Raw genomic sequence first — 25,285 nt, forward strand, 5'->3', positions numbered from 1 at the left:
AATAGCTCAAACATCAGTTTCCCAGTTCAGTTGCCACAAGAAAATTGGTTTAACAAACCAGTAAGTATTGAGTTAATGTGTATGAGGGGGAGGGATGGAGGAAAGAAGGTCAGAGAGGAGGATGAAGCATGCAGGCACATAGTTAATTCCTGGTGCAAAAATGAATGGTTTATTGGACCAAGATCATTGCATCTGATCTAGGCCAGAATGTTTTTGCATTAAGAAAGATATTACTTAGTACAAATGACACTTACCATTTTTTGGAGAGACAGCAATTCAGTAGAAACAACAGCATTGGTTTGGAATGGCAAGTTTTTAAAAACTGCTTCTGCAACAAACATTTCAAGCCACAGAGATGTTATAGAAGAAATGAATGTTTTTAATTCCTGTGATGAGAAATCTGAAGAAAAGGGAGACAGTAAGAAAGTGTTAGGGAGTACAGAGAATATTATTGCTGCATTTTTGTCCTTTAATTGCTATTCCTAAATTGTTAGAATTACTAAACCAGCTGTAGAATTGCTTGCCAAATTCTAGAAACAGAAAGATGCAGCACTCCCAACAGATAACTGCCCAGCTTCTAGAGATGGAGAGCTACTTCTTTTAGTTCTTCTGTCAGACTATTCTTAGTGTCAAGCTTATCCCAATGTTCAATTGAAATCTATGCTCCTGTAAATTGAACCCAGGGAACCTAGTCTTCCCACCTGTGGCAGCAGAGAACTGGACATAGTACTCCAGATATCAAATTGAAGAAAACACATTATGCAGTAGCTAAGAGGAACAGGTTTGCAAAGCTGAAGTACTTAAAATATAAGGTAAATTCCATTTTAAAATAGTATGTAAAATCCATGCTTGCTTGCATGGATTTGGGTTTTTTTTAATGGAGAGATTTTTGTTCATGAAAGTTACAATACAAGAAACTTTAAAATCTGTACTAGGACAGAGATTTTATACTGCCAGCATGCTTGTGGATACCCAAACTTTACATTTTAGCAATCAGGCTCTAATATGAATTATATAATCTGTTTAGGTGAAATATACAATTAGTTGTTTACAGTAACTCCCTACACTACTACTCTTGGCAATGCAGATAGTGAATGCACAATTTTGTGTCCCCATTTGCAAAATGACAATGGAATATATGGAAGTTTGCCTGTATAGCTCTGGGCACTCTCACGTCCTCTTCCACCAATTGCTTATGATTTACAAACATGAGGTGCTTGATTTATTTATGGAAACACCCTAATCATTATTATTACCATCAACATTATTATTTGTTATCTAGCAAACATTAACAATAATTACACTTTCTATGCATAAGTAGTGCTGTAAGATTACAGTGCAGAACCAGAACCAGTGGCCTATTAAAAAAAAAGAAGAAGAGGAGGCAAGGGAAGTAAGCTGGTAGTTAAAAATGCCAGCTAAAGTATTCTGACATGGGAAGAACACCAAGAGAGAGAGAGATAATGAAGACGAGGCAAGGATAAATTCAGGGGTCACAGATGAGGAAGGCTTCACACACTGAGTTGGAATAAGTGATGAAATAAGCAGCCAAATATTCCAACTACAGTATTCTGGTTTAGATACAGAGAACTGAAGAGTTTCTTCACTACGCATGTGTATGACAAAATATATTACAATCTTACCATTACATGAAATGGCAATATAAGATGCAAGATCAGCAGCTACAGGATGTAACATATTTTTGTCTATTAGGAACCCTGAAAGAATCCAGTATTCGACCACAACTCCCAGAATTCTGTTCAACAGGTCAGCTACTTCATGCTTGATGATCTAGAAGAGAAGATCACCTTTAAAATCTCTCTATTACTATATTTTTTCTTAACATAGAAGTCTGTTTCATCCATTTTAAACTGCTCACACAAGTGGTCTACCCTATGAGCATCGTAACTCCAAGAAATTTACCAGGTCTTACTAGTTTCCTTAATTATACCACAATCTTGCCAGAAGATTATGACTTGTTTTTTCATGTGATTGGGAGCTGAAACATTTAATCTTATTGATCACCAATCTTTATCCACTAACATTCAAGAAGCACAAATTGCAGTTGCTTGGATTGATGCTTGGATGGAACAGATAATTGCTCTATTCAACATGTTGAGGTCCTGCTACCACGTGCTGCTAACTTCAACGCCAGGATTGGACCAAGCAACTTACTCTTGAATTCAAATGCCCCCTGCTAAAATATTTCGAGGACAGACTACTCCCCTAGAGGAGCTAAAATGAAGGCCAAATTAATTAACCCTGCTTATGTTTATTCCAATTAATATATTGTTTCACCATGCTAATCCAAAATAAAACTACAGGCTGATACATAGGGAGAATTTACATTCTGTGTTTTGTTTGTGAGGCTCTAGTATAGTTGATTATATGGTAGCTTCTAGAATACCTTTCCAATTAACCAGGTCTTCCATATAAGTATTAAAACAAATGACAATCACCATGCTTCCAGCAGTTGTCATAATTTAACTTTGCAATCCACAAAACCCACCTTTTCATTAAAAAAACATAAGAAACTGATTCAAATAATTAATTCTTGCATTTAAAACTAGATGGTTCTCTTCAGTGGTTTGACTCATGAGTACAGGCAACTCCTCACACGACTACTAACACGCATGCCGTTTTTGGTGCTGAAAGGGAGCGGGGGCAGAACAGACTGGAAGGAGCTGACTCATGCAACAGCAGGGATTCCCCTGTATAGAAATTGTCAAAAGGGCACTGGCTCTGATGCTACAGGAGCTCAGAGTTAAGTAAGCTCCCATCAAGCTATTTCTAATTAAAGATTACAAAGTCTGGCTATGTTGAAATAAATAGCATAGTGTATGCCTCACTTAATCATGGCTCTGGACATTTTGAACCTTGTCTTAGGCAACTGTTTTCCAGGAACCAAGCTCTCCATTTTGCATATTTTACTTGAAACCAGGCGGAACCCTTTTAGATCTATCTTTACTGACACAAAGGGTAAAGAGTCTGTTACTTTGAAGACATATTGGAGATTACAGAAATCTCTTATGACATAAGCTGTTAACCAAGATTTTCAGGTATCAGCTTCTCAGATACATCAGTTGTGAGAGAATTTATTTGCATTCATCAGAAGAAATTCACAATTCCAAAGATCCATTTTCACTAGGATTTTAAACAAATGTCAACCCATGGTTTCAAAACATACTTAAGATGGCATTACTAATCAGTTAAGTGGCAGTGCCAACATAAAGGAGATATTCAGCTAAGTCATGCTCAGAGAAGACCCACTGAAATCAATAAACAATAACCTTTAACAATGATTAAGGCCATCTGGGGAACAACAACGCAAAAGTCTTGTTCTAGGGAGTAGGGAACATATACAGTCGTGGAACATTATTAAGAGTCCTGGGAGAAAGCAGCAAAACACAAAAGACATTATTGGGCTTTCTTTACTCTTCATAGTTGATAAATCACTCACATCATCTGTCTTGTACTTCTCTCTATAGGAATTTATGACCCAGTCTACTAGAATATTTATACGTTTTGTGAAAAGCACCGATTCACTTCCTAACCAGAATGTTTCCAGAAGAACAGTTTGTGGCATCACTTGTGCTTGCTGTGAATCTTCTTCACACAAACTGTAAAAGAAAAATAATTCCTAAATCTGTTTTTCTGTTTCGTTACAATGATTACATAACACACAGTATATCTTCTGTTAAAATCTGCAATTTAGCATGTTTTAAATTACAACGGAATTCAAACATTGATAGAAATGATGTCTCTAGCTACAATCCAGAGTGATATTCAGGCATGATGAAGTATATTGAACCCCCCCAAACTTGGGGGGGGGGGGGACAGTGGATAGAGTTGTATCTACCTAGGTTTTGCTCAGAGAAGACCCACTGAAATTCATAGCCTGAAGTTAGTTGTGCCCATAATTTCAATAGGTTTACTCTGAGTATGGCTAATCTTGGATACAGCCCATTGTAATGCTAATTTTAAAAAACTGAATTTTTGCACTTTAAGAACAAAGAACCATACCACCACATAAAGGAAGAGGTTACAAGCCTCAGGCTTTTTGCTGTTACAGTGTAATTTCCAGAATTGTCTCCAGTAAAATCTAAGTATTATGTGCACATTATGAAAAAAGGCTTTTAATCTAAGCCTGGACTAAGAAAAATCACAGAACTGCAATGTTAAACACTTACACACTTAAGCACGTGTGTGTGTGTATGTAAATTAAAGAACTAATGTGTAAAAGCAATTTTTGAAAAAAGTTTAGAAACATATTTGGCCATTTACCTAGAATCAGAATAGCTTTCTTAAAAACTGACATAAAAGTACAGGAAAAGTAATCAAGTGGGTAGTACAATGTACTTTGGGCACAACTTGTTGGTAAGATACAAAAATGGGTTAGAAATTAAAAAGATAAAAACATTCATTGAAACACACCTTCTTGTTAATGCTATTACTTCATCTTGGAACACATTCATAAGAAACATTAAGAGTGTTTTGTGAAACATTCTTGCCTCATCTGTGGTTTCTGTAACAGGGACTGAATGACAAATATTACTGCAGTAAAGGCAAGACCTGGTGGGGAAAGCACAAGCAATAGTTAAGGGTCAGATAAATCAGGATATTTTCTGATCTACCTTTCTGTCCCCACAGCCCAAAGTTCACCAGCTCCACTAAGGTGCCTGTGAGCTCCACACAGTGCTAACCTTTTTTCAGCTCTGGGTGCCAGCAGAAGACCCGTGTTTCCATAAAGTATCTAGAGGGATGTTTACAGACTGGCTACAGGGACTGACAACTTGCTTTTACTTTAAAAGTGTTGCTATTTTATTTTCTATGCATTTGTTATTGTAACCCAACCTGCACTCTTCAGATAGAGGCAGGATATTAAATTTTTAAAAAAACCAACCAAATAAATACACAAATCCCCAGTCAAATAAGGAATTGTAAACAGAAAGTGTGCTTTGAGCCTGATTCCACTGCTTGGGCTATGCATATGGAGCTTGCAGACAGGAATGATGAAATCCTATTGATTGAGAAAACCAAGGGCAGGATTCAGCACTCTGTGCTCCCCTATTCTCTCCAAAGAGCTAATTGTCTGGCTTCCAGCTTTTTACAACAGTCTTCATATATACAGACCGTATATGTACATATATGTACATGCTTTGCTTGTAATATATCACTTTAATCGTTAGCTGTTTTAAATGCAAACATTCAAGTTCTGAGGACTTTACAATGAACTCAAGAAATTCCTCAACCTAAAGAAAAACAGTAAACTTGAAAGTTCTTCACTGCATTTACTGACTTGGATCCAGTCTTGCCTCAGGAATAAATCCACTACAGTATCTGGAAACTCCTATGGGCAAGAGCAATTTCCTGCAAGTCTTCATTCACCCTGCAGCACCTGAAAACATTCTTGGGAGGGTTGGGAGATCCCCCAGAAGGGTACAGAGATGTTGCCAAAAACCACTTACTCTGGCTTCTGCACATGGGAATAACCAGTTAGCAGAGGAGTCTCCACTGGATCAAACTCCCCTCTGTGAATGGGAGAAAGACCTTCCTTTGGAGATAGAGATGCCTAGATCCCATCCATCAATTGCTTTATCTTAATCTTGACGTTCCACATCCAGAATTACATTTCCATCAAGTTTTCCACCATTATTGTAGCTAGGCAGATGCCTCTGTGATGCTCACAAGCAGGGCATGGGGGATGATACAGCAATTTGCGATTTATAACAGTTTATATACTTACTCATCTTTAATCTGACTACGTCACTTTTAAAGCCATCTAATCTAGCAGTCAACATACTGTGTGGCACTGTGTTCCATAAACCAAAATTAATTATGCCTTGTGTGAAGTACTTTCTTTTATTTCTCCTGAATCCACTGCCAATCAACCTCATTGCATGACGCTGAGTTCTAGTACTATGAAAGGAAGAAAACTTATCTATGTTCACTTTCTCTGCACCATGCGTAATTTTAAAAACCTCAATCTTGCTTTAGTTCATATTTTTTTCTGAACTAAAAGGCTCAGAAAGCATAAGCCACTTTAGTCAAAAGTCAAATTAAAATCTTACAAATATGAAATATTTTTTACTTGAATATTTCAAGAGCTTTCTGAGCAACTGATTATACTTATGCTATACTGTAGTCCCGTGGGCTTGAGAAGTACTACACCTGAGAGAGTGGTTTGTGAATACATACAAAAAAATTAGGAAAAATAAAAAAATAAAATTCATGTGATGCATTTTTCAACCCAATTTTTCAAGGTTGAAAAATGCAGGATAAAACCTCATTTACTTGACATACACTCTGATAATCTGCTGAACAATTCTGACACAGTGCTCCAACTTAAATCTGTGGAACATTGTGGAAGTGCTCTATAGAGGCATGCTTAAACCCCACTGAAATTAATAGCAAGTAAAATTGCCAATATCCAGACAGTTTTATTATCTGGATTGCACCCAAACTTTCCTACCCCCCTTAAAGTAAGATTACTTATTTATTACATCTGTATATCACCTTTATCTTCCAAGGAGCTGAAGGTAGTGTATATAGTTTTCCTCTTCCCCATTTCATCCTCACAACAACCCAGTATGGTAGGTTAGACTAAGAGATGATAACTTGCCCAAGGTCACCCAGTGAGCTTCATGACAGAGTGGGGATTTGAACCTTGGTGTCCCAGGTCACAGTCCAACACTCTAACCTGATTGTAAAAAACAACAACCCAAGCCACCTTCCTTCACTTTTCCCTAATATTGGGGTGGGTATACATGGTTAAGAAATAACATCGTACATATTTCATGAGGAGTTACTTTTTTCATAGTCTATTGTAATTTCAGTGCCTCATTAAAAAGCACTTAGTTTATAAAACTTTGTTAACATTAACCATAGGTTTAGTATTATGAGCAAACTTGGATTCCCTCCATAACTATGGTTATGGAATATTTACCATGCACAAGCTATAGAGCCGCAAGTGAACAGCAGCTCTTGTGTCTCCTTTAATGGAAATCAAGGTTTAAGTGACCATTTACTAGATGCATCAGCTTTAACTATTGTTTGTTAACCATACTGTAGTTTGTGCAAATCAGGCCACTGTGCAAATCATAGTGGTCTTACCTCACAAGCATCTCTAACAGAGGCCATGTTCCCCTCATGCAAACGGGACATTGAAGAACTTCCAGGTAGTACGTTAACATAGAAGGTGATTTCCAAGGAGGATCGTGTTGAAGAAGAGCATACATGATATGAAAGAACTGAACAGGAAGTGCAGGGTCTGAATTTTCCTGTAATCAAACATGAACACATCTCATTCTATCACTCTGCTCCAATCTTACACCTGTTGTTTCTGCCACTGAAATTAACTAGTTTGAGACAAATAAATGGCGTTTTAAAATACATACCACCCTTCAACAATGTTTCCACACTATATATATATATATATATATTTACCACTAAGCCATCTTTCTTTATTGGATCTGCCATTTAAGTAGCATTATAACCCACTTTTTTCTATCATGGAACTCAAAGTGGTGTGTGTAGATTTCTCAGGTAATCTTTTACCATTAATCCCAAACCATTAAGAATAATTTACAGTTAAGGACCCCTGACCATTAGGTCCAGCCTCTTGGGCTTGCCAATCAGAAGGCTTGCAGTTCGAATCCCCGCAACAGGGTGAGCTCCCGTTGCTCTGTCCCAGCTCCTGCCAACCTAGCAGTTTGAAAGCACACCAGTGCAAGTAGATAAATAAGTACCGCTGCGGCGGGAAGGTAAATGGCATTTCCGTGTGCTCTGGTTTCCATCACGGTGTTCCGTTGTGCCAGAAGCGGTTTAGTCATGCTGGCCACATGACACAGAAAGCTGTTTGTTGACAAACACCATCTCCCTTGGCCTGAAAGCGAGATGAGCGTTGCAACCCCATAGTTGCCTTTGACTGGACTTAACTGTCCAGGGGTCCTTTACCTTTACATAGATATATGTCTGTCAGAAGTGACAGAGTTCAGTGGTACCTTGGGTTACAAACACTTTGGGTTTGTACTAACTTTGCCCCAGGATGAGAACAGAAATCACACGTCAGCGGTGCGGCAGCAGTGGGAGGCCCCATTAGCGAAAGCGCACTTCAGGTTAAGAACGGTTTCGGGTTAATAACGGACCTCCGGAACGAATTAAGTTAATAACCTAAAGTACCACTGTACACTGGTACCTCACAAGACGAATGCCTCGTAAGACGAATTTCCCTATGGGCTTGCTTCGCAAGACGAAAACGTCTTGCGAGTTTGTTTCCTTTTTCTTAAAACCGTTAATACCCAGGGAATCCGTGCTTCGCAAGACGAAAAAACTCGCAGAACGAAAAAACTCGCAGAATGAATTAATTTTGTCTTGCGAGGTACCACTGTACACAGCTTTTTCTAACATGGAAACAGGGTATATACACTGCAAACAGGAAAGAATGGCAAGCCAAACCTAGCTGCTGGAATTTGGTTTTGAAGTCAGAACTCAGTGTTCTTGGCCACTAAGTAATCACAGCCAGCTCCAAAACTTTCAGTTTCTAGGTCTGAGAGTGGCTTGAAAGGTCATGGCACCTCCATTTGCCCTTCAGTGCCATGGCATGGATGTCAGAATTCACAAGGAAAGGGATGCAGTTGCCTCCTGCTCCTGCAAGTTCCTTATTCACTGCAATGGAAAGTGCCTCCCCAACACAGCCTGCCAAACTGGCTAGCATTTCGATACTACCAGAAAGATTCATATAGCAAAATCAGTGTGCGTTGTGTGCTAAACACATTAACTGGGATTTTAGTGTGGTAAATACTAAAAACCATAGCATCAAACTAGGGGGAAAACAAATGGGAAAATAAGGTTAAAAATAAAAGCAACTGAAAAAGGAAAAACAACTTATCAACCTCTTTTACATTGACATCATACTTCATATCTGACAATAGTATTTAGTACCTACATAGTGGTATGAGTAAAATCCTTACAACACCCTTGTAAGGGAAGTCAGTACTGTATTAAGCTAAGTTTGAAGATGAGGTGCTGAAGGCACAAACAGTTGGCTAAGGTAAGACAAGAGAAAACAGTGACCCGGCCACTCCTTCTTAGCCACTGCAATGTACCAGTTCTCATAAGCTACCATTCTCACCTGAAGTATGTGCTCTAAAAGAGAGTGAACAAGTTTAGCAGGAGGAATCAGATCTTTTCCAGATAAAAATTCTGAGATTGCTATAGAAAATAAGTGGTCATCTAGTAGTTCAAGTATATTGTTGGTTCCTCCAGAACAGCGAGTATTTTTTACCTAGGGAATGAAAGACTAAGAATTACAAGACTAAGCACTGATCAGATACACATAAACATAAGTTAGGGCCGTTTAAAGAAACTCCTAAGTTTGATGGTTAATCGATTAAACTGTATTTGCATATGAATTGAGGCAATTCTAAAGCACAAAGAAAGCCTTTATTTTTAGAGAATGCACAAAAGTGCCAAACTAGGTATAGTTTTAGAAGTCACATTTCCTCCAGTGTGGCAGAGAAAGAGAAAACAGTTATCCATAGTTTTTATACGTATAGATGTATTAAAAACGATTGCTTTTAAACAGTCTGTTGCTTGATTAATTGACACTCTTCTTTGGTCAATCAATTCTTTAAAAATTGATAAATCCCCACTGGGCTGAACTTCACTGCATGTAATGCTCTGAAGGAAAATGTAATGAAAATGATATATAGATGGTACATGACCCCTGTTAAACTTGCTAAAATATACCACTTGTCCGAAAATAAATGTTGGAAATGTAAGGAAAATGAAGGAACATTCTTTCACCTCTGGTGGACTTGCCCGAAAGTGAAGGCCTTCTGGGAAATGATATATAACGAGCTGAAAAAAGTATTTAAGTATACTTTCACTAAGAAACCAGAGGCCTTCCTCCTGGGTATAGTCGGCCAGAAGGTGTCAAAGAAGGACCGAACATTTTTTATGTATGCTACAACGGCAGCAAGGATACTTATCGCTAAGAACTGGAAAACTCAAGATTTACCCACACTGGAAGAATGGCAGATGCAGCTGATGGACTATATGCAATTGGCGGAAATGACCGGCAGAATCCGAGACTTGGGAGAAGAAAAGATTGAAGAAGACTGGAGGAAATTCAAGATTTATTTACAAAAATATTGTAATTTGGTGGAATGTTAAGAAGGGTGCTTGATTACAAAAAATTGGCCATCACTAATTTGGATTTGAATTGGAAGATAAGTGAGATTTTAGAAAACAAAAATTGCTGAAGAATTGTTATTTATTATTTATCATTTAAAAGAGCGACTATAAATTACATGATAATTTGCTTGGAAAAATGTATTTACAATGTAAGTGTGAACGGGAAACGTGAGGAAGTCCAAAAAGGTTTGAAAATTTGTTAAGACAAAAGGAATGTTGTTTATTATTTTTGTATTTTTTATAAAAAACCCTAATAAATATCTTTATAAAAAAAAAAAAAAACAAACTTTGAAAAGCTGGTGTCATTGGATCAAGTTCATCAGCTTTGTTGAATTAATTAAACTAATAGTTTTAACTGGGAAAAAAAAAAAAAAAAATTGATAAATCCAAGTTGAAACCCTAACACAAAGTCTTTACTTTAAAAAAATAAATGGAAAAGAACAGCCAATTTTGTAACAAAAAATAAAATGCGAAGAAGAGACTGCCTGCTTGCATCCCCCAACCCCACTAAGCCACTTTGACAGTTGATGGGGCTGTGCCCCTGTCAATCACCCAACATGCCTGGTGACAATTTTTTCCCTTGTAGTGGGACAAGCTGAGTGATGGTAACTCCAAGCTTGCTTTTAACATGAATCAGCTGCACAGCCAATCCAATAACTTGAAGTTATTGCTTATTACCATTGATAGGCACTGATAAGACCACTAGAGCTCGACATGCTCTGTTTTGGGCAGGGGTCAACTGCACTAGGTTCCTCCAAAGCATAATCAAGGAGAACACTTTTAAGATTCCTGCATCTCTACCTGCCCCACACCTGACATCACATATGATGGGCATGGTTTGGGGAAAATGGCCTGATGGGCCAAACTGGGGCCCCTGCCAGGCCTATTAGGCCTGTGAGCTGGAGGTTTTCCACCCCTGGCCTACTGGATTAACCCACTGGGAACAGCAACAATCCTTTACCAATGTCATACCCCAGGTCTATCCCAGGTATTCCTCTAAATACTTTCCATCCTCGCATCCACCATATTTGCAGTTTAACACAGGATAGTAAGAAATAAAAATGAAAGTACTTTTTTTTAGTTATTTGTTTAATTATGTCGTATTGCAGAACATCTATTATTAAACTTAAATTTTTTAATGGGTGATGTACAGGTGGGTTTCAGGATTGCAATCTCCAAGGAATAAGTTGTTGGGAGGATCAGTGCATGACTCACTGGGGGCTTTCATAAAACAAAATTATAAATCTGGCATATACCTCACAGCATTACTCTAGCTCACAGAGCTATCCCAAATCACAACTAGCTGCGTTCCAGATTTATAAATTGCATAACTCCCATCGTAAGCAAGAAGAGCAGCAAGTGCTGAATTACCATAAATTATACATTAAGCACTGGGATATCCCTTTGTGAATTTCAAAAGCTATAAAAGATAGATATGCTGTGCAGATATTTAAGCCTACCTAATTGCCCCATGCTGAGGACTCTGAAATGATCCAAAGGGTTGCTATGTAAAACATTTGTATGTGGCAATTTCTGTGGGCGTAGGATCTTTTAGTGTGAGCTCAGCTAATTCTCTGGATTGCAGACACTATCCAGTACACACAGATACATTTAATTAAGGATGGAATCACATTCTACATTGGCAGCAAAGCTTGTCATTTGAACACAAGGGCTTGCAATTCTAAAAAGAACAGATTCCCCAGATGGGAACCTGGAGTGCACCCAGTCAATATTTGTAAGCAAGACATGGGGAAAAGGGGCGGAGAGTCCATAGCCATAACCTCCTTCAGGTTTGAATACTCATACATATGTGGGAGTATCAGTAGATGCAATAGAAAGACTGCTTGTTCTGCATGCATGCCAGTGCTTTTTAGGTGTTTTTTTCTATTGCCCTTGAAAGCTGCAGCATTTGAAGTGGAATAAACAAAACATGCATGAATGTGCTACATATGTGTATGTTGAGCTGTGATAGGCACACTATGAAGTCACCACCATTCGTATCCTTTCCTCTCTCCTTACTTAGCATAATATTTAAAGGTAAAGGCAGCATTTGTTGAAACCTGATCGCTGGCAAGAAACTAAAACTATTCCAGCATCATCTATCTCTTTCTCTCTCTCCCCTCCCAGCCCAGTATCCATATCTTACCACATTTCTGCACTGAGTCATTTGGTCTATTTGAGTATATTTTCTTAGCATAGCCTGTAAATTAAAAGCAAATTATTGATTTAAAATAAGAATGTATGCTTACTCGAAATTTGTCAGTCATAGTGCATGGTAACAATGCAAAGGAAATTGTTTGATCCTAAAGCTGTTTACTTGGAAGCTAGTTTCACCAAGTTCCCGGGTGACGACTGAGGTTTACAGTCATAGGTTCATAGGGGATAGTTACTGAGGCATTTTGTGAACATCGTAAGAGGTAGTGGCAGGCCTTATAGGGAATTGCTGCTGAGTAAGCACATGGGGTAAAGAAATGCCATTGGATACACGGAATAAGTTGGGAGGGTCCTTGTTTTAGTCACACAATATATCAACTGAGGTTCAGTATCAGCAGCATTTTGCAGTTCTTATGAGATTCACTATTCAGACAATGTCCTTTCCGAGATCATTACCAAGCTATGGGTAGAGAGGTAAAACACAAAAAAGTAACCAAGTAAAATTTGCCAGATGTTGGCAGACATATACACAAACTGTGTATATGTGTCCCACAGCACAGAGCCAAACTCGGGTAATTAGACCGTATGCAATTGGATGCATATACTGAAAAAGTTTCCTCCATTCGATTTGAACAATTTCCCCCTATTGCAGCCCCCCCCCCCAATACAGCCCTATACCCTCCAACATCCTACTGATCAAAATCGGGGTGCTCATTTTCTGGGTCCTGAGCTCTCATGGGATCCAGCTGACCAGACCAAAAAACAGGACATTCCGGGATCCAGTGAGAAGCCAGGATAGCTTCTGTAATTCCATCATGTCCCACTCAATTCGGGACAGTTGAGCAGTATGCAGTCAATGATATTTGGGGTGTAGGCAGAAAGGAAAGAGTAGTTGTTAAAGTAGACTTCTGCTCTTGTAACTGCTGGATGCCACTCATTAGCTAGGATCCAGCTGAACCTATCACAAGTAATGACACATCTGCTTGTGTAGGGGGTGCTTCCACAATTTTCTTCCTCTAGCTGCAGTCCCCTACGCCACATCCCATGCCTTTCCAAAGGGCTCCCTATTGTTCATGAGCAGCTTTGGAAGGAAGATGGAAGTAGGGGGCAAGGAAAGTCCCATCGCACAGGGAGTAACTACCAATAATTAATCCAAAATATTGATTTTAAAAATAATCCACCACATTTTCACTCTGTTTGCACCTCTACCAAAGTAGGTATCAGTTAACCTAGTTGTGCATAATATTCATCTCTTTAAGAGACTAAAGGGGGTGTAATACACTGTTTAAATATTAAGGTAGTTAAACCTAGAGATAGCTGTAATTCTCACAATGATTGATTTTTTGATAGAAAGAAGTCCCATTTGAAAGGTGAAGAATTTTTCCAGTGCGTGTTCTCTCCACCAACTTAATAACAGTTTTTCATTAAAGCAGTATTGACAGATTGGGTCTATATCATTTTTGTATATCTAAAGCTTTTAAATCCTTTTCATTTATTTATCACATGGCATCATTCCTTTTGTAAGAATTCCTTTCATGATTCCTTCACAAGACCTCATGCATTCTCTGTTTTTCACTATTTGCATTTGTAATAGCCATTTCATCATTGGACCTGCTCTGCTCAATGAGACTTTAAGAAGTGGATCCCAACCTCTATACACTAGTTTAACAACAAAGGCAAAATTACACAGTACAAGCAGTTTTCTTCCACATTTATTTCTGTGGAGACTTTTTTCTTCAGTTGACTTATGCTATAAAAGTAATAAATGTACATAAGACTAGTTTTTACCTGTTCAGAATATATATGCTTTATAAGTTCATTTTTCATTTCAGCAAGATGCCTGCCAGTCATCACCTGTCTTGACTGTTCGGGTTTAAGATGGTTCTCCTGGTATTTTTCAGTATCACTTTTAATTTCCTTCTGGGTGATAAATGCAGCATATTATTGTCTATTCAAATATAGAGAGGCCATACAGCAACACAGACAATTACAGCTAAAACACTATGGGTTGGATCCAGCCTGGTCTTTTGGTGAATGGAATGGCTTCTTCCATTTGTTGTAGGAATTGAGATCCAGAAGAAGCCTCCCCACTGGAAGAAAGTGACCAGTGCCTTCTGTCATCCTGTTCCAGGGAATCTCCTGATTTTTCTGAAGCAGCTTTTTAGGGGCTCATTTTCAGGGGTTCCTCCTGCAGGTAGTCTGGATCCAACTCAAGCAATTTGGACTTTTCCTAGTGGTGGCTAAACTGTAGCCCTCCAGATGTTGCTGAACTGCAACTACCATCATTCCTGGCCATTGGTCCTATTGGTGGAGGATGATGAGGCCTTCAGACAACATCTGAAGGGCCATTAGTTAGCCACCCCTGGCTTAGAGAGTACAGCTCTATTACTGAAACAGCTGTGAATATGTGAAAATATAATTAGAAAGAGAGCTTGTTCAAGCATTCAATATATGGGCTCCAATCTTCAGGAAGGCACACACAAGGCTTTCAGTAATATGCTGTTAACAACCACAAGAAGAGGCCCAAGGAAGTGTATGATTTCCATTCCCATCTGGATCCTGAGTTGGATAGGAAGGTGCATTCTGCTCAAGACTTTATGTTAATGGGATTGCAGACATAGACTAAATGCACCAATCATGTTTGACTACCAAGGGCAACTCCAAATCCAGTGCTGAAAAAAACATGCTTGCAACCCTATTAGATGTGGGCATTCAGTTAGGTGATCAACATACATAGTGTACTGATCCAGAGATGTGGTCTGAGGTCCTGGCAAACATTGTCACAAGGTCTCCAACTCCAACCTTGCCAGGATTTGCTAGCCTCAAACACACAAAAGCAAATCACGGTCCAACATTTCCTTAATGCTGCTATACTTCACTGTCTTGTATGCAATCTAAGGAAGATGATGGATACAATAGCAGTCTGATAATTTTCACTCTGAAGTATTCATGAGAATTTAAATGCTTCGAAATAAAAATCAGAGTTGAAATATTAATCCAATGATAATTTGGCTTAATTTGGACTCTTAAATTTGCCACAAATCAACAGATACATTTAAAATAATGTATTTCGATTATGCTTCTCATTATATTAAGTGTACTTGCCTCTAAGAGATAAATTTCTAAATAGCCAACTGGACAGTATGGCACACCAATGAGATGCTTCTCTCTTTCTTGATCTAATGCTGGGTTATTAGTTAACACATGAGTAATGTCCTTTGGTGCACTTAATGCTTCATAGACTGTGGCTTTTCCTGCTTCTAGAACTCTGTAGGAATGAAACAATATAAACTTGATGGAAATATAAAATGTAACTCTTATTTTAAAACCTACACAACATACAAAAAAGGAAACATAAATCTACTCTTTAGTTCTGTGGTGGGGGTAAGGGAACACATACCTAAAAATGCAGTTTAAAAAAATCCTATCAAAACACGCATATTTGCTTTGTCAATGCATTAGTTTAAAACTGAACAGATTTCATATAGTCAAAATGCTTGATTCGGTGGTTGTTGTTTTTAAACAACAGTTTTTAAACTGATCAACAGAAATTACTACCGGATTTACATGCGAAGAGCCAACTGTGTGAAAAAGTCCCATGTGAAAAACGGGCAGAAATGGGAATGACCATAATAGACAATATTCATTTCCCATTTTTTTCTTCTCTCCAAGTAAGCTCATTGATGGGAGCAACCTGATAGAAACACCAAACCTAACACACACACTGACAAAACGAAATGCAAATACAGCCTAGGAAGCACAGTGGACGTAAGAAGATCCTTTCACAAAAAAATTAATTCAGTTAGGATTTATCCATACTTTACAGGCATGGTCAACGCTTTAATGTTCTTTTTTTTGCCGCTGCGAAAACCTGTTTTTTAAAGTTGAATCAGAGCCAACGTCAATCCATGGAAAACCTGAACTGCTTTTTGTTGCTTGGGCACAGAACTTTGAAGCATGGACCTGAGCAGGGCACCTGTTAGGATAAGCCCCAAATCTCTAATGCCAGATTATTGGCTCCTGTGTGTAACCTAGGCCATCTTCACTCCAGTCAGTATGAACACCTGGCCCCATTCTGCAACCATATGATGCAAACTGCAATAGTGCATCCCACTAGTTCCTTTTTCTACCTATAGTTTGTTGGGCAGCACAATGAGGCTGCTGCTTCCTCTCCTTCGCTGTAGCTAAATGAGGGTGTGAAAGCACCACATGGACTCCCCCAAAGAGTTTATGTTGGAAAATAAGCACAACACAAATACATGTGGGAAAGGGGCTGTCAATTCTGCTGGAGTTTTCTTGTATGCCTCTTATTAAATACTTGAGGCTTGCAAGGGCCTAAGTCTGTATGACAATACGTGATTTGAATTGTACAGTTTACTAGTAAAGGAAACTAATTTTAATTTCATCAAGAAAAGGACACCAGGTACAACAGTACAGGTGGATTCGTAACACTGTAATACAAGTACCATATCCTCCTGTTAACCCCCCACAATCGACCATGATGGGGAGAGCTATGGGCAGAAAGAGAAACAAAAGAAAAGTAGTAAAATAACTGCTGAGTTTAGCAGGGAAAACAGTAAATTAAAAATAAATTCTGAAGAATGTATATTGAAGGTGCACAGGACAGCGTACATGAATTACCTCACTTTATCCTTACAATCCTGAGATCATTTGTCCTAGGTCTTCAACTGAGCTTCTAATAGAGATTTGAACCCAGGTCTCTGTGGACGAAGTCCAATACTTTCCACTGAATCACACTGGTTTTGGAATTCAGTATTATATTTGTTCCAATTACTAAAAACATATTAAAGATCTTTGCAGGACAAAGTTGTAGATTGAAGAAAAGGACCTTTTGTCCACATGGAAGTTACCCTTGTGCAGATTCTTCTACGCAATCGGTTGTGGTATTGTTATTTAATTTGCTGTGCGGCTGGGTATCCCTTCTAACTCACAGGGGAAAAACCCCCAAACATCCAAAATGCACTTCACAATTCATAGCAAACAGTTTCTCCTACACCAATATTATCTCTATATAAATAAAACATTATAGTTGAAGCGACTCTGTAGCAGAATTGCTGTGGACCAGAGTAAGTGAGAGGGAGGAAAACACCCACAAAACTATTTTCATGTAAATCAAAGTGAATTAACATATTAATTTCTTCAGTTTTAAGAAGTCTTATCCTACCTTCTCAAAGAATCCTCTAGTTTATCACCATTCATAACAAGCAGGACAACTTTCCATCTGTGAAAGGCCCCTGCAGCACCAGAGCGTATGAGCTCTTCGCGCCATCTTTTAGGTGCAGATTGCATTTGAGGTGAATAATGGGAGACTTTTTCGATTTTATATCCCCATTCGTAAGTTGTTTCATCAAGCCATCTGCCACTTTCGGCACTATTAATTATGTAGTCCTTGGTTAGTATCCACTTTCCTGGAAAGAAAATGAACTGTCATCCACAAAAGATTTTTTTTCAGCAGACAAATGGCAATCAAATGAAGATCAAATATAAAAATTAGTAACAACCTCTGTTAGGGCAGAAAAAAGGGGATCTTAATGTAATTTCTTACTACAGTAGCTGACCTTTTGTATAACGTTAAAATGTTTTGGCACATTTTCATTAAAAACAGTGATCCTAATTTTGGGGGTAATATTTCTTTAGCTTTTTAAAAAAATGTGTCTTCATTTTTGTACTAATTAATATTTCATGCTTATAGTTTCTATGCATAATATATTCTCAAAAATATAATATTTTTACTTCCAACTGTATATGTATAGTATTGCGGCTTTAATCACACTTTCAAAACACTAAGCATTCTTTTTGGGGTTGGGGTGGGGAAATGCTTTGAAAAATCAACAGATTTTTTGCAAAGGACTGCAAGCAGGAGAATAAATGCCTGCCCATTCCTACACGTGGATTCTTACTTTAAGAAACCCCCTCTTTTATTCTGCATTAGCATATTTCAGATATATTATTCTATGTGCTCTAAAAGAAAAATATAGCTGATAGACACTCATACCTCTAAAACCTTTCATCTTCAAAATGTGAACCATAAATATCACACATCCACCAGCTAACATACTCTGTAAAGTTTAACTATAGCCATGCCCACCCTAATTCTGGAGGCCCCTATAACCTCAGTCAAATATTAAATTTTAGAGAGAATTATTTTGTACCAGCAGCTTCCACCTCCAAAATTGATTTCTCTTCTATTAGCACATCATGTACTCAACATGCTAGCTTAACTGTGATTTTGATGGTATTGTCCCCTTTCTTCCTTTGCCCAAACCTTATTTTCCCATTCTTTCAGGGTTCAAATCAGTAACAGCAACACCATACGCTTTACATAAAAACGAACTACAGCATATTTCATAGTGAAGCAGCTAAAACTGTGATCCTAATCAATTTTACAGCCGAGCCGAGCAGATTGTGCCATTGCAAGGCAACGTTTTACCAGATGGTACTTCTATAGGTGCTAGCTTTGCATGCCAGCAGTCATCTGATGGAAAGGGAGGGGGAGGGGAAAGGTACTCTCAGCCTCTTTGTTTAGGAACAATTACCCTGTATTCATATTTCTTGGTGAAAAGGTTCCCCATCACAAAGGCATGCTACCTGAAACACTCAGATTTTGTACGGAAAAAAAAATCAGTCACAAGTTTCCTTTGAGTAGCTTCCACTAGTGTGCATTTGTAACAAGTTTGTAGGGAGTTAACATTCTAGGACAGAAGCGTTTTCTGTATTACTGATGTTGACACAAGAAAAATATATAAATAATAATTGATCTTTATAGTCCAGTGTGTATAGCACTTTATAAAGAACAGTTATAATAGGTCCCTACCTCAAGGAGTTTACAGTCTAAAATAGACACAGTAAAGCAGGGGAAGAAAGGGGAAAACAGAGGCACGGGTACTTTGGTTTATTTACCATAGGGATTAGGTGCTTATCCATAAGCTTTCCAGAAAAGGTTAGTATTGAGGAAAGGCTTAAGGGAAATAAGAGACATGGTTGAATGGAGACATGCTCAATAGCGAATTCAGGCATTAGGGCCAGCAAGGAAAAAGGTGCAGTCATTTCATGGAGCTTGAGACGCCGCAGTTCAAATAAGAGCTCTGGGTTCACACCCACATGAAGAAGAGGCTGAAAGGAGGTGTTTGTGTATCCACAGGTCTCTGAAAGCACGAGTTGCTATTTTTTGTGAAAAATTGTGATTTTAAACTTATTGATACCTTCCATTTTTATCACGTTAGATGTTTAATTAAAATCCCGTTGGGATCTAGAATAGCAAAAACAAAACAAAAACAAAAAAAGTAAAGGACCCCTGGACGGTTAAGTCCAGTAAAAGACAAATGGACTTTTCAGGCCGAGGGAGCCAGCATTTGTCCACAGACAGCTTTCCAGGTCATGTGGCCAGCATGACTAAACCGCTTCTGGAGCAATGGAATACCGTGACGGAAGCCAGAGCGCACGGAAATGCTGTGTACCTTCCCGCCACCTATTTATCTACTTGCACTGGTATGCTTTCAAATTGTTAGGTTGACAGAAGCTGGGACAGAGCAACAGGAGCTCACCCATTGTGCGGATTCAAACTGCCGACCTTCCGATCAGCAAGCCCAAAAGGCTCAGTGGTTTAGACCACAGCGCCACCTGCATCCTAAATTAGAATAGCCTAACCCAGCCTGATGCCCTCTTAGATGTTTGGGAATGCAATTCACTGCATGGCCTTGCGGGACATATGTGGGAGAGGAAAAGGCTAAGGAGTAAACCCTACACAAATCCGGAGTAGAGTCCCTAAGATTGTTAGATGGAGTCTTCTATGCCTCCTTCCGATAATTCCTGCAGCTAAGCTGGTGCCAAATGTATTGCTCTGCTTTCCTTTGGACCACATCAGTGAGGTTGAGTGGGGCAGCTCTTGTTGCCTAGACAGCCCAGGACCTCCATACACACTGCCAAGGCTTGCACCCCCCCGGAAAGGTCACTTCAGTGCTGATAACGCAGCAAAAACAAATGCAGGAGGCAGCAGTTACAAGTTTCTAGATATAGCAGATACTCCATTATTTCTCAAGACAGATGGATGCCAACAATTACAAGCTATTTTCAAATTCGTCAAAATCTTTGCCATTAGCAAAAAATGTGTTAAACGATCAATGAGAATTACCACAACTATGAAAGCTAAAGAGAAGTTATTGTTGGGAAATTTATGGTGATATGGAAGAAATGAAATGAAAACCTTGTTAAATAGGTACAATACCCAAAGTGCTCACTAAGAATTAGTATCTGCAGAATTTTTAAGGTCACAGAAGATATAAAATACAACCAACTCTAGTTATGTACACACATATGCATAATTTTATTTGTATGCCACCGATCCAGTTCAAACCATGATCAAGGCAGCTTACAACATGAAAAAAATGCTGAGTAACTGTACAACGTAACAAAAATAGTCATAAACCATAAATAAAACATTAAAAATACACAACCAAACTGAAAAAATTCTACACAAATTGCAACAAGATCTAGAACACAGATACAAAAAACCAACAGCAACAGCCCCCAACAATCATACCCCAAGAGTATGTATGTAGATGCCAAGAAAACATGTAACAGATTAGAATGGCCTTTTAAAACTCTTATGCGTTAAAGTTTTTAAGGGAACTAATTTGATAAGTTGATTGTTTATACTCAGTGCATCTTCAGTAGTTAATGGTTACAATTTTACAATGTTTAATCTGAGTATAGGTATTAAACAAACCTGTATACAGTTTACAAGAAAACATTCTTCCAAAAGCACTCTATAGACTATATATCAAAATGTTACCAATTAAATGTAATTTAAAACCATTAAAATACCCTAACCATTTTAACACACTATTATTTTAAAATGTTATTAAAGTCAACAATGGCCAACACTAATCCGGCATAATAAACACACTTAAAAGGCCAAAAAAATTTAATCAGTCGAAGACTTGGTTATAGAGAAATGCTTTTACTTGTCACCTAAAGATATGCAATGAAGGTGCCAGGCAAGCCTTCCTGTGGAGAGCATTCCGCAAACAGGGAGCCACTGCAGAAAAGGCCCATTCTCGTGTTGCCATCCTCCAGACCTTTAATGGATGAGGCACACAAAGAAGGGCTTCAGATTATGATCACAGGGTCAGTGCATATGGGAAGTGACAGTCCTTATGGTATTGTGATCCTGAGCCATTTGAGACTTCATAGGTAAAAAACAGTACTTTGAATTGGGCTCGGAAACTAATGGGCAACCCGTGCAGTCAGGCCAGGATCCGTGTAATATGCTCAAATTATCTTGCCCTATTGAGCAACTTGGCTGCCAAATTCTGCACCAGCTGAAGTTTCCAAACAGTCTGCAAAGGATCAGCACACTATACATACCTGCTGCACATGCTGCTAAGAACTTTTCACTCTTGCAAGGCCTCTTTGCTATGAGGTGAGTGCAATCTCTGTATTCCTAACAACAAAAAGAACACACAACCATAAACTAACAATTGCATATACATTTTCAAAAATAATAAGGTAAGAAGTAGAATTTGCTCTTTTACCAGAGTGTAACATGCATTCAATTTTACCACTATGAATACTATATGTTGTAAAGTACAGTCATACCTCGGGTTATAGACGCTTCAGGTTGTGCATTTTCGGGTTGCGCACCACGCCGAACCCGGAAGTACCGGAATGGGTTACGTCCGGGTTTCGGCGCTTGTGCATGCGCAGAAGCGCTAAATCGTGCTTTGTGCATAAGCGCCGAATCGCAACCTGTGCGTGCACAGACGCAGCGCTGCGGGTTGCGAACGTGCCTCCCGCACGGATCACGTTCGCAACCTGAGCATCCACTGTATTCTAGGTAATAAAAATCCACAAAATATTTAGGCTTATCAATTATCATATAATTTACCGTAGTGTTAAAAAAAACACATTTTAGTGTCTGAAGCAATTTGATTAGGGCCTTCTTTTCTTGGTTCTTAAATCCAGTTAGTTGGATACTCCGTTTTTGGATGTCACTTTCCATCTGTTTAAAAAAAAAGAAAAAAAGATGTACAACATATATTCTGGCACAATCTGTTAAGATGCAGAGTAGATGCACTTAAATCATCAAATCCAAACTACTATACAAATCTGCTTATTATTACTATTAATTTCATTTCTATAACACTTTATATTTTTAAGGGAAAAAATCTCAAAGAAATTTACCACCTTCTACATTAAAATATCAAAGAGAAGGTCTTCCAGGACACACAGCTTAATGCCTAACTGTATCATTTACAATGTACAGTGGTACCTCGGGTTAAGAACTTAATTCGTTCCAGAGGTCCATTCTTAACCTGAAGCACCACTTTAGCTAATGGAGCCTCCTGCTGCGGTTGCGCTGCCGCTGCACGATTTCTGTTCTCCTCCTGAAGCAAAGTTCTTAACCTGTGGTACTGTTTCTGGGTTAGTGGAGTCTGTAACCTGAAGCATATGGAACCCGAGGTACCACTGTATATGTAAACAGAATGTTTCTTAGCAGAGGGTATTTGGGGATTGTTTGTCATAAGTATTTTCAGAAAAGGGGGGGAACGTGCAGAAAGGTAGACTTGAGACACTTTTATTCGAGTATTCTACTTGAGTTATTTGAATTAGTCTTGCTATACAAAACCAGTAACCTTTCTAGGATTTCACCGTTCTCTGTAGAGCGAGCAAAGTTAAATATCTGTGCCCCAAGTTTGAGAAACTATGGAACTACAAGCCAATGCACATTTACTACAGCCACCCCCACTGTATTCAGCGTGATTTTGCTTCTGGATACACAACGCCTGGGGGGGGGGGGAAAGGCTGAGATTCTGCCACGATAGTTAAGCCACTTGCTCGGGCACGCAACCTTCTTACCTGGAGAGACACGTCCGCAGGAAAGAGAAGCTACAAAAAGAGAACGCACCCGACGGAACATCACTAAGTCAAGCGACTTCGCAATACAGTAGTTCTGGAACCCGCGCAGAGATTCCTACGGAGACTACGCCCGCTACGCTACTCGCGTAACGAGACCCGCCGCCGCGTTCGGAGCGCGGGAAAAAAGGGGAAAAAGAAATCGCAAGCCAGAAGTACGGAAAGTGGGGGGAGAGGGGTGGGCTCTCAGGGAGTTTCTGAAGAAGACGCTCCCCACCCCCCACAGAGAGATGCAGTTTCAAAAGAGCGCGTCCTACGAGAGCCTCGAGGGCTATGCTGCTGAGCTGAGGAGAGCGCACCGTTGCCAACCGGCTCGAAGAACTCCATCTGTCCGTATGTACAGCCCCGCGCGCAGTTTACCTCAGGCGATTCCCCTCAGCGTCGCACGGCGCGGCCTCTCAGTACTTGGAGCGTTTCTCCCGCCTTCCTTCCTTCCTTCCCGCGTAGGCGCTCCCTTGCTCGCTCTCTTTCGCGCGCGGGAAAAGAGCCTGGGCCTCCTCCTCCGTCTTGGTGGCTCCTCCTCCGGATGTCGGAGCCCGGCCATTCCGAGCCGTGGTTACTGACGCTCGTTTGGTCTCCGGGGCTACCAGGCGCCGAAAGAGGGAGCGGGGCCCGGCCTACCTGGTAAGTGACGTCGGAGTCTGTCAGGGCAGCGGGGCGGGAAAGGGGCTCGGCCCTCCTTTCGGCCTCTGAAGCGCCCACCTGCCCGCTGCTGCCACCCTCGCCTTCCGTCCCTGGTTCTCCTCAAACGCCGAAGGGAGACGAAGGAGACGGAGAGACTCACTGACAGATGTGTTGTTGTTTATTATTATTATTATTATATGAGCTTTCTAGCGAATGGGTTTGGCCTTAAAAAGATGCCTCAGGACTGCTTTCTTAGCTGAGGACGGAGTTGGCTGCCCCCCGGAACTTAGTAGGGCACATTCTGTGCATCTCCTAGTCAAGGTGCCACAGGACTCTTTTGCTACTACTGCTCCTTGGTTAGGTTTTCAAACTAATGTAGTCCCACTCATAGGGGGAGCAGGGGGGCGGTTGCTATGGCCGTAGCCAGGAGGGGCAGGGGCAGCTGCTCCCCCAAAATCAAGTAAGTAAATAAAACTACTTAACTAACTGCCACCACCCCCAATAACGCTTTCCTGCTCTAAAAATAAATCCTGGCTGTGCCCATGGCAGTCCCCCCTCCCCCCATCAAGGAAATAAAAATACTTAACTAAAAGAAATTGTAGAAAGTTTGACAGGTTTTCTGAGCACTTGGTCAAAAGAAAGTAATTTAAAACAGCTTGTTGAAACAATTCATTTTGAATCTGCTAGACAGAAGAGGATGGCAGGTGGGGGGGCTATGCCCATGGTCCCAGTTTTGTATCTTGTTTAGATGTTCCTGAGCTTTGGTTTACAGTGGTACCTCTGGTTACAAAGTTAAATTGTTCCGGAGGTCCGTTCTTAACCTGAAACCGTTCTTAACCTGAGGTACCACTTTAGCTAATGGGGCCTCCCGCTGCCACGGTGGCGCAACTTCTGTTCTCATCCTGGGGCAAAGTTCTTAACCCGAGGTGCTACTTCCAGGTTAGCGGAGTCTGTAACCTGAGGTATTTGTAACCCAAGGTGCCACTGTACTACTTTCCTCCTCTTCCCCACATTGTTCTTCAATATTAACTCAGGTAGCAGGCTTGTGTCCTTGCATGATGTGATGTGCAGCAAGAGATACTTCAGTTTGGGGGAAATGGATAATTCTAGATAGCAAATACCTTCAGTCTGAAAAACTTTTACAGTGTTGCCCTCTCTGCCACTTTTATGTTCTGCTCCCCCACTGAAGCACTTGCTGTATGTGCATGTGCATGTGTGAGCACTCAGATATGGACGAAAGATGGAGTGGAATTCTTCTGAATAAAGTAAGCCCTCATGAGTAACTGTAGTAGACCAGTGTATACTGTTAGGAGGTTGGGGGCAGGGTCAGTCTGAATGATACCCTGGGTCCTTTTCCTGTATCTGTGAGGGTAGA

General features: G+C 39.8%; 2 protein-coding genes across 9 annotated transcripts in view; one reads left to right on the forward strand and one right to left on the reverse strand.

Moving 5' to 3' along the window:
* The window catches only part of SLF1 (SMC5-SMC6 complex localization factor 1), a 33,480-nt gene extending 9,633 nt beyond the window's left edge, over window positions 1-23,847 (reverse strand). Inside the window, exons 1-13 of one of the 6 annotated variants that reach the window (XM_083703194.1) lie at window positions 23,647-23,847; window positions 22,259-22,372; window positions 21,739-21,814; window positions 17,537-17,780; window positions 15,457-15,619; window positions 14,140-14,268; window positions 12,344-12,397; window positions 9,134-9,286; window positions 7,114-7,280; window positions 4,435-4,572; window positions 3,461-3,620; window positions 1,644-1,791; window positions 255-400 (exon numbers count right to left, since the gene is read on the reverse strand). In XM_083703194.1, the coding sequence (XP_083559320.1) occupies window positions 255-400; window positions 1,644-1,791; window positions 3,461-3,620; window positions 4,435-4,572; window positions 7,114-7,280; window positions 9,134-9,286; window positions 12,344-12,397; window positions 14,140-14,268; window positions 15,457-15,619; window positions 17,537-17,780; window positions 21,739-21,814; window positions 22,259-22,372 (1,692 nt within the window). In that variant the 5' untranslated portion in view covers window positions 23,647-23,847. Of the gene's footprint in view, window positions 1-254; window positions 401-1,643; window positions 1,792-3,460; window positions 3,621-4,434; window positions 4,573-7,113; window positions 7,281-9,133; window positions 9,287-12,343; window positions 12,398-14,139; window positions 14,272-15,456; window positions 15,620-17,536; window positions 17,781-21,738; window positions 21,815-22,258; window positions 22,373-23,090; window positions 23,113-23,229; window positions 23,377-23,585 lie in introns of those variants that run through there. The other 5 variants (XM_083703191.1, XM_083703192.1, XM_083703189.1 and 2 more) reach the window with 5 other exon arrangements.
* Window positions 23,488-25,285, forward strand: part of KIAA0825 — a 188,878-nt gene continuing 187,080 nt past the window's right edge. The window contains exon 1 of one of the 3 annotated variants that reach the window (XM_083703117.1): window positions 23,488-23,619. The gene's annotated coding sequence lies outside the window, so the exon portion shown is untranslated. The other 2 variants (XM_083703116.1, XM_083703118.1) reach the window with 2 other exon arrangements.

The sequence above is a fragment of the Podarcis gaigeae genome (genome assembly GCF_964106915.1).
Source record: "Podarcis gaigeae genome assembly, chromosome: 11".
In the NCBI taxonomy this organism is placed as follows: Eukaryota; Metazoa; Chordata; class Lepidosauria; order Squamata; family Lacertidae; genus Podarcis; species Podarcis gaigeae.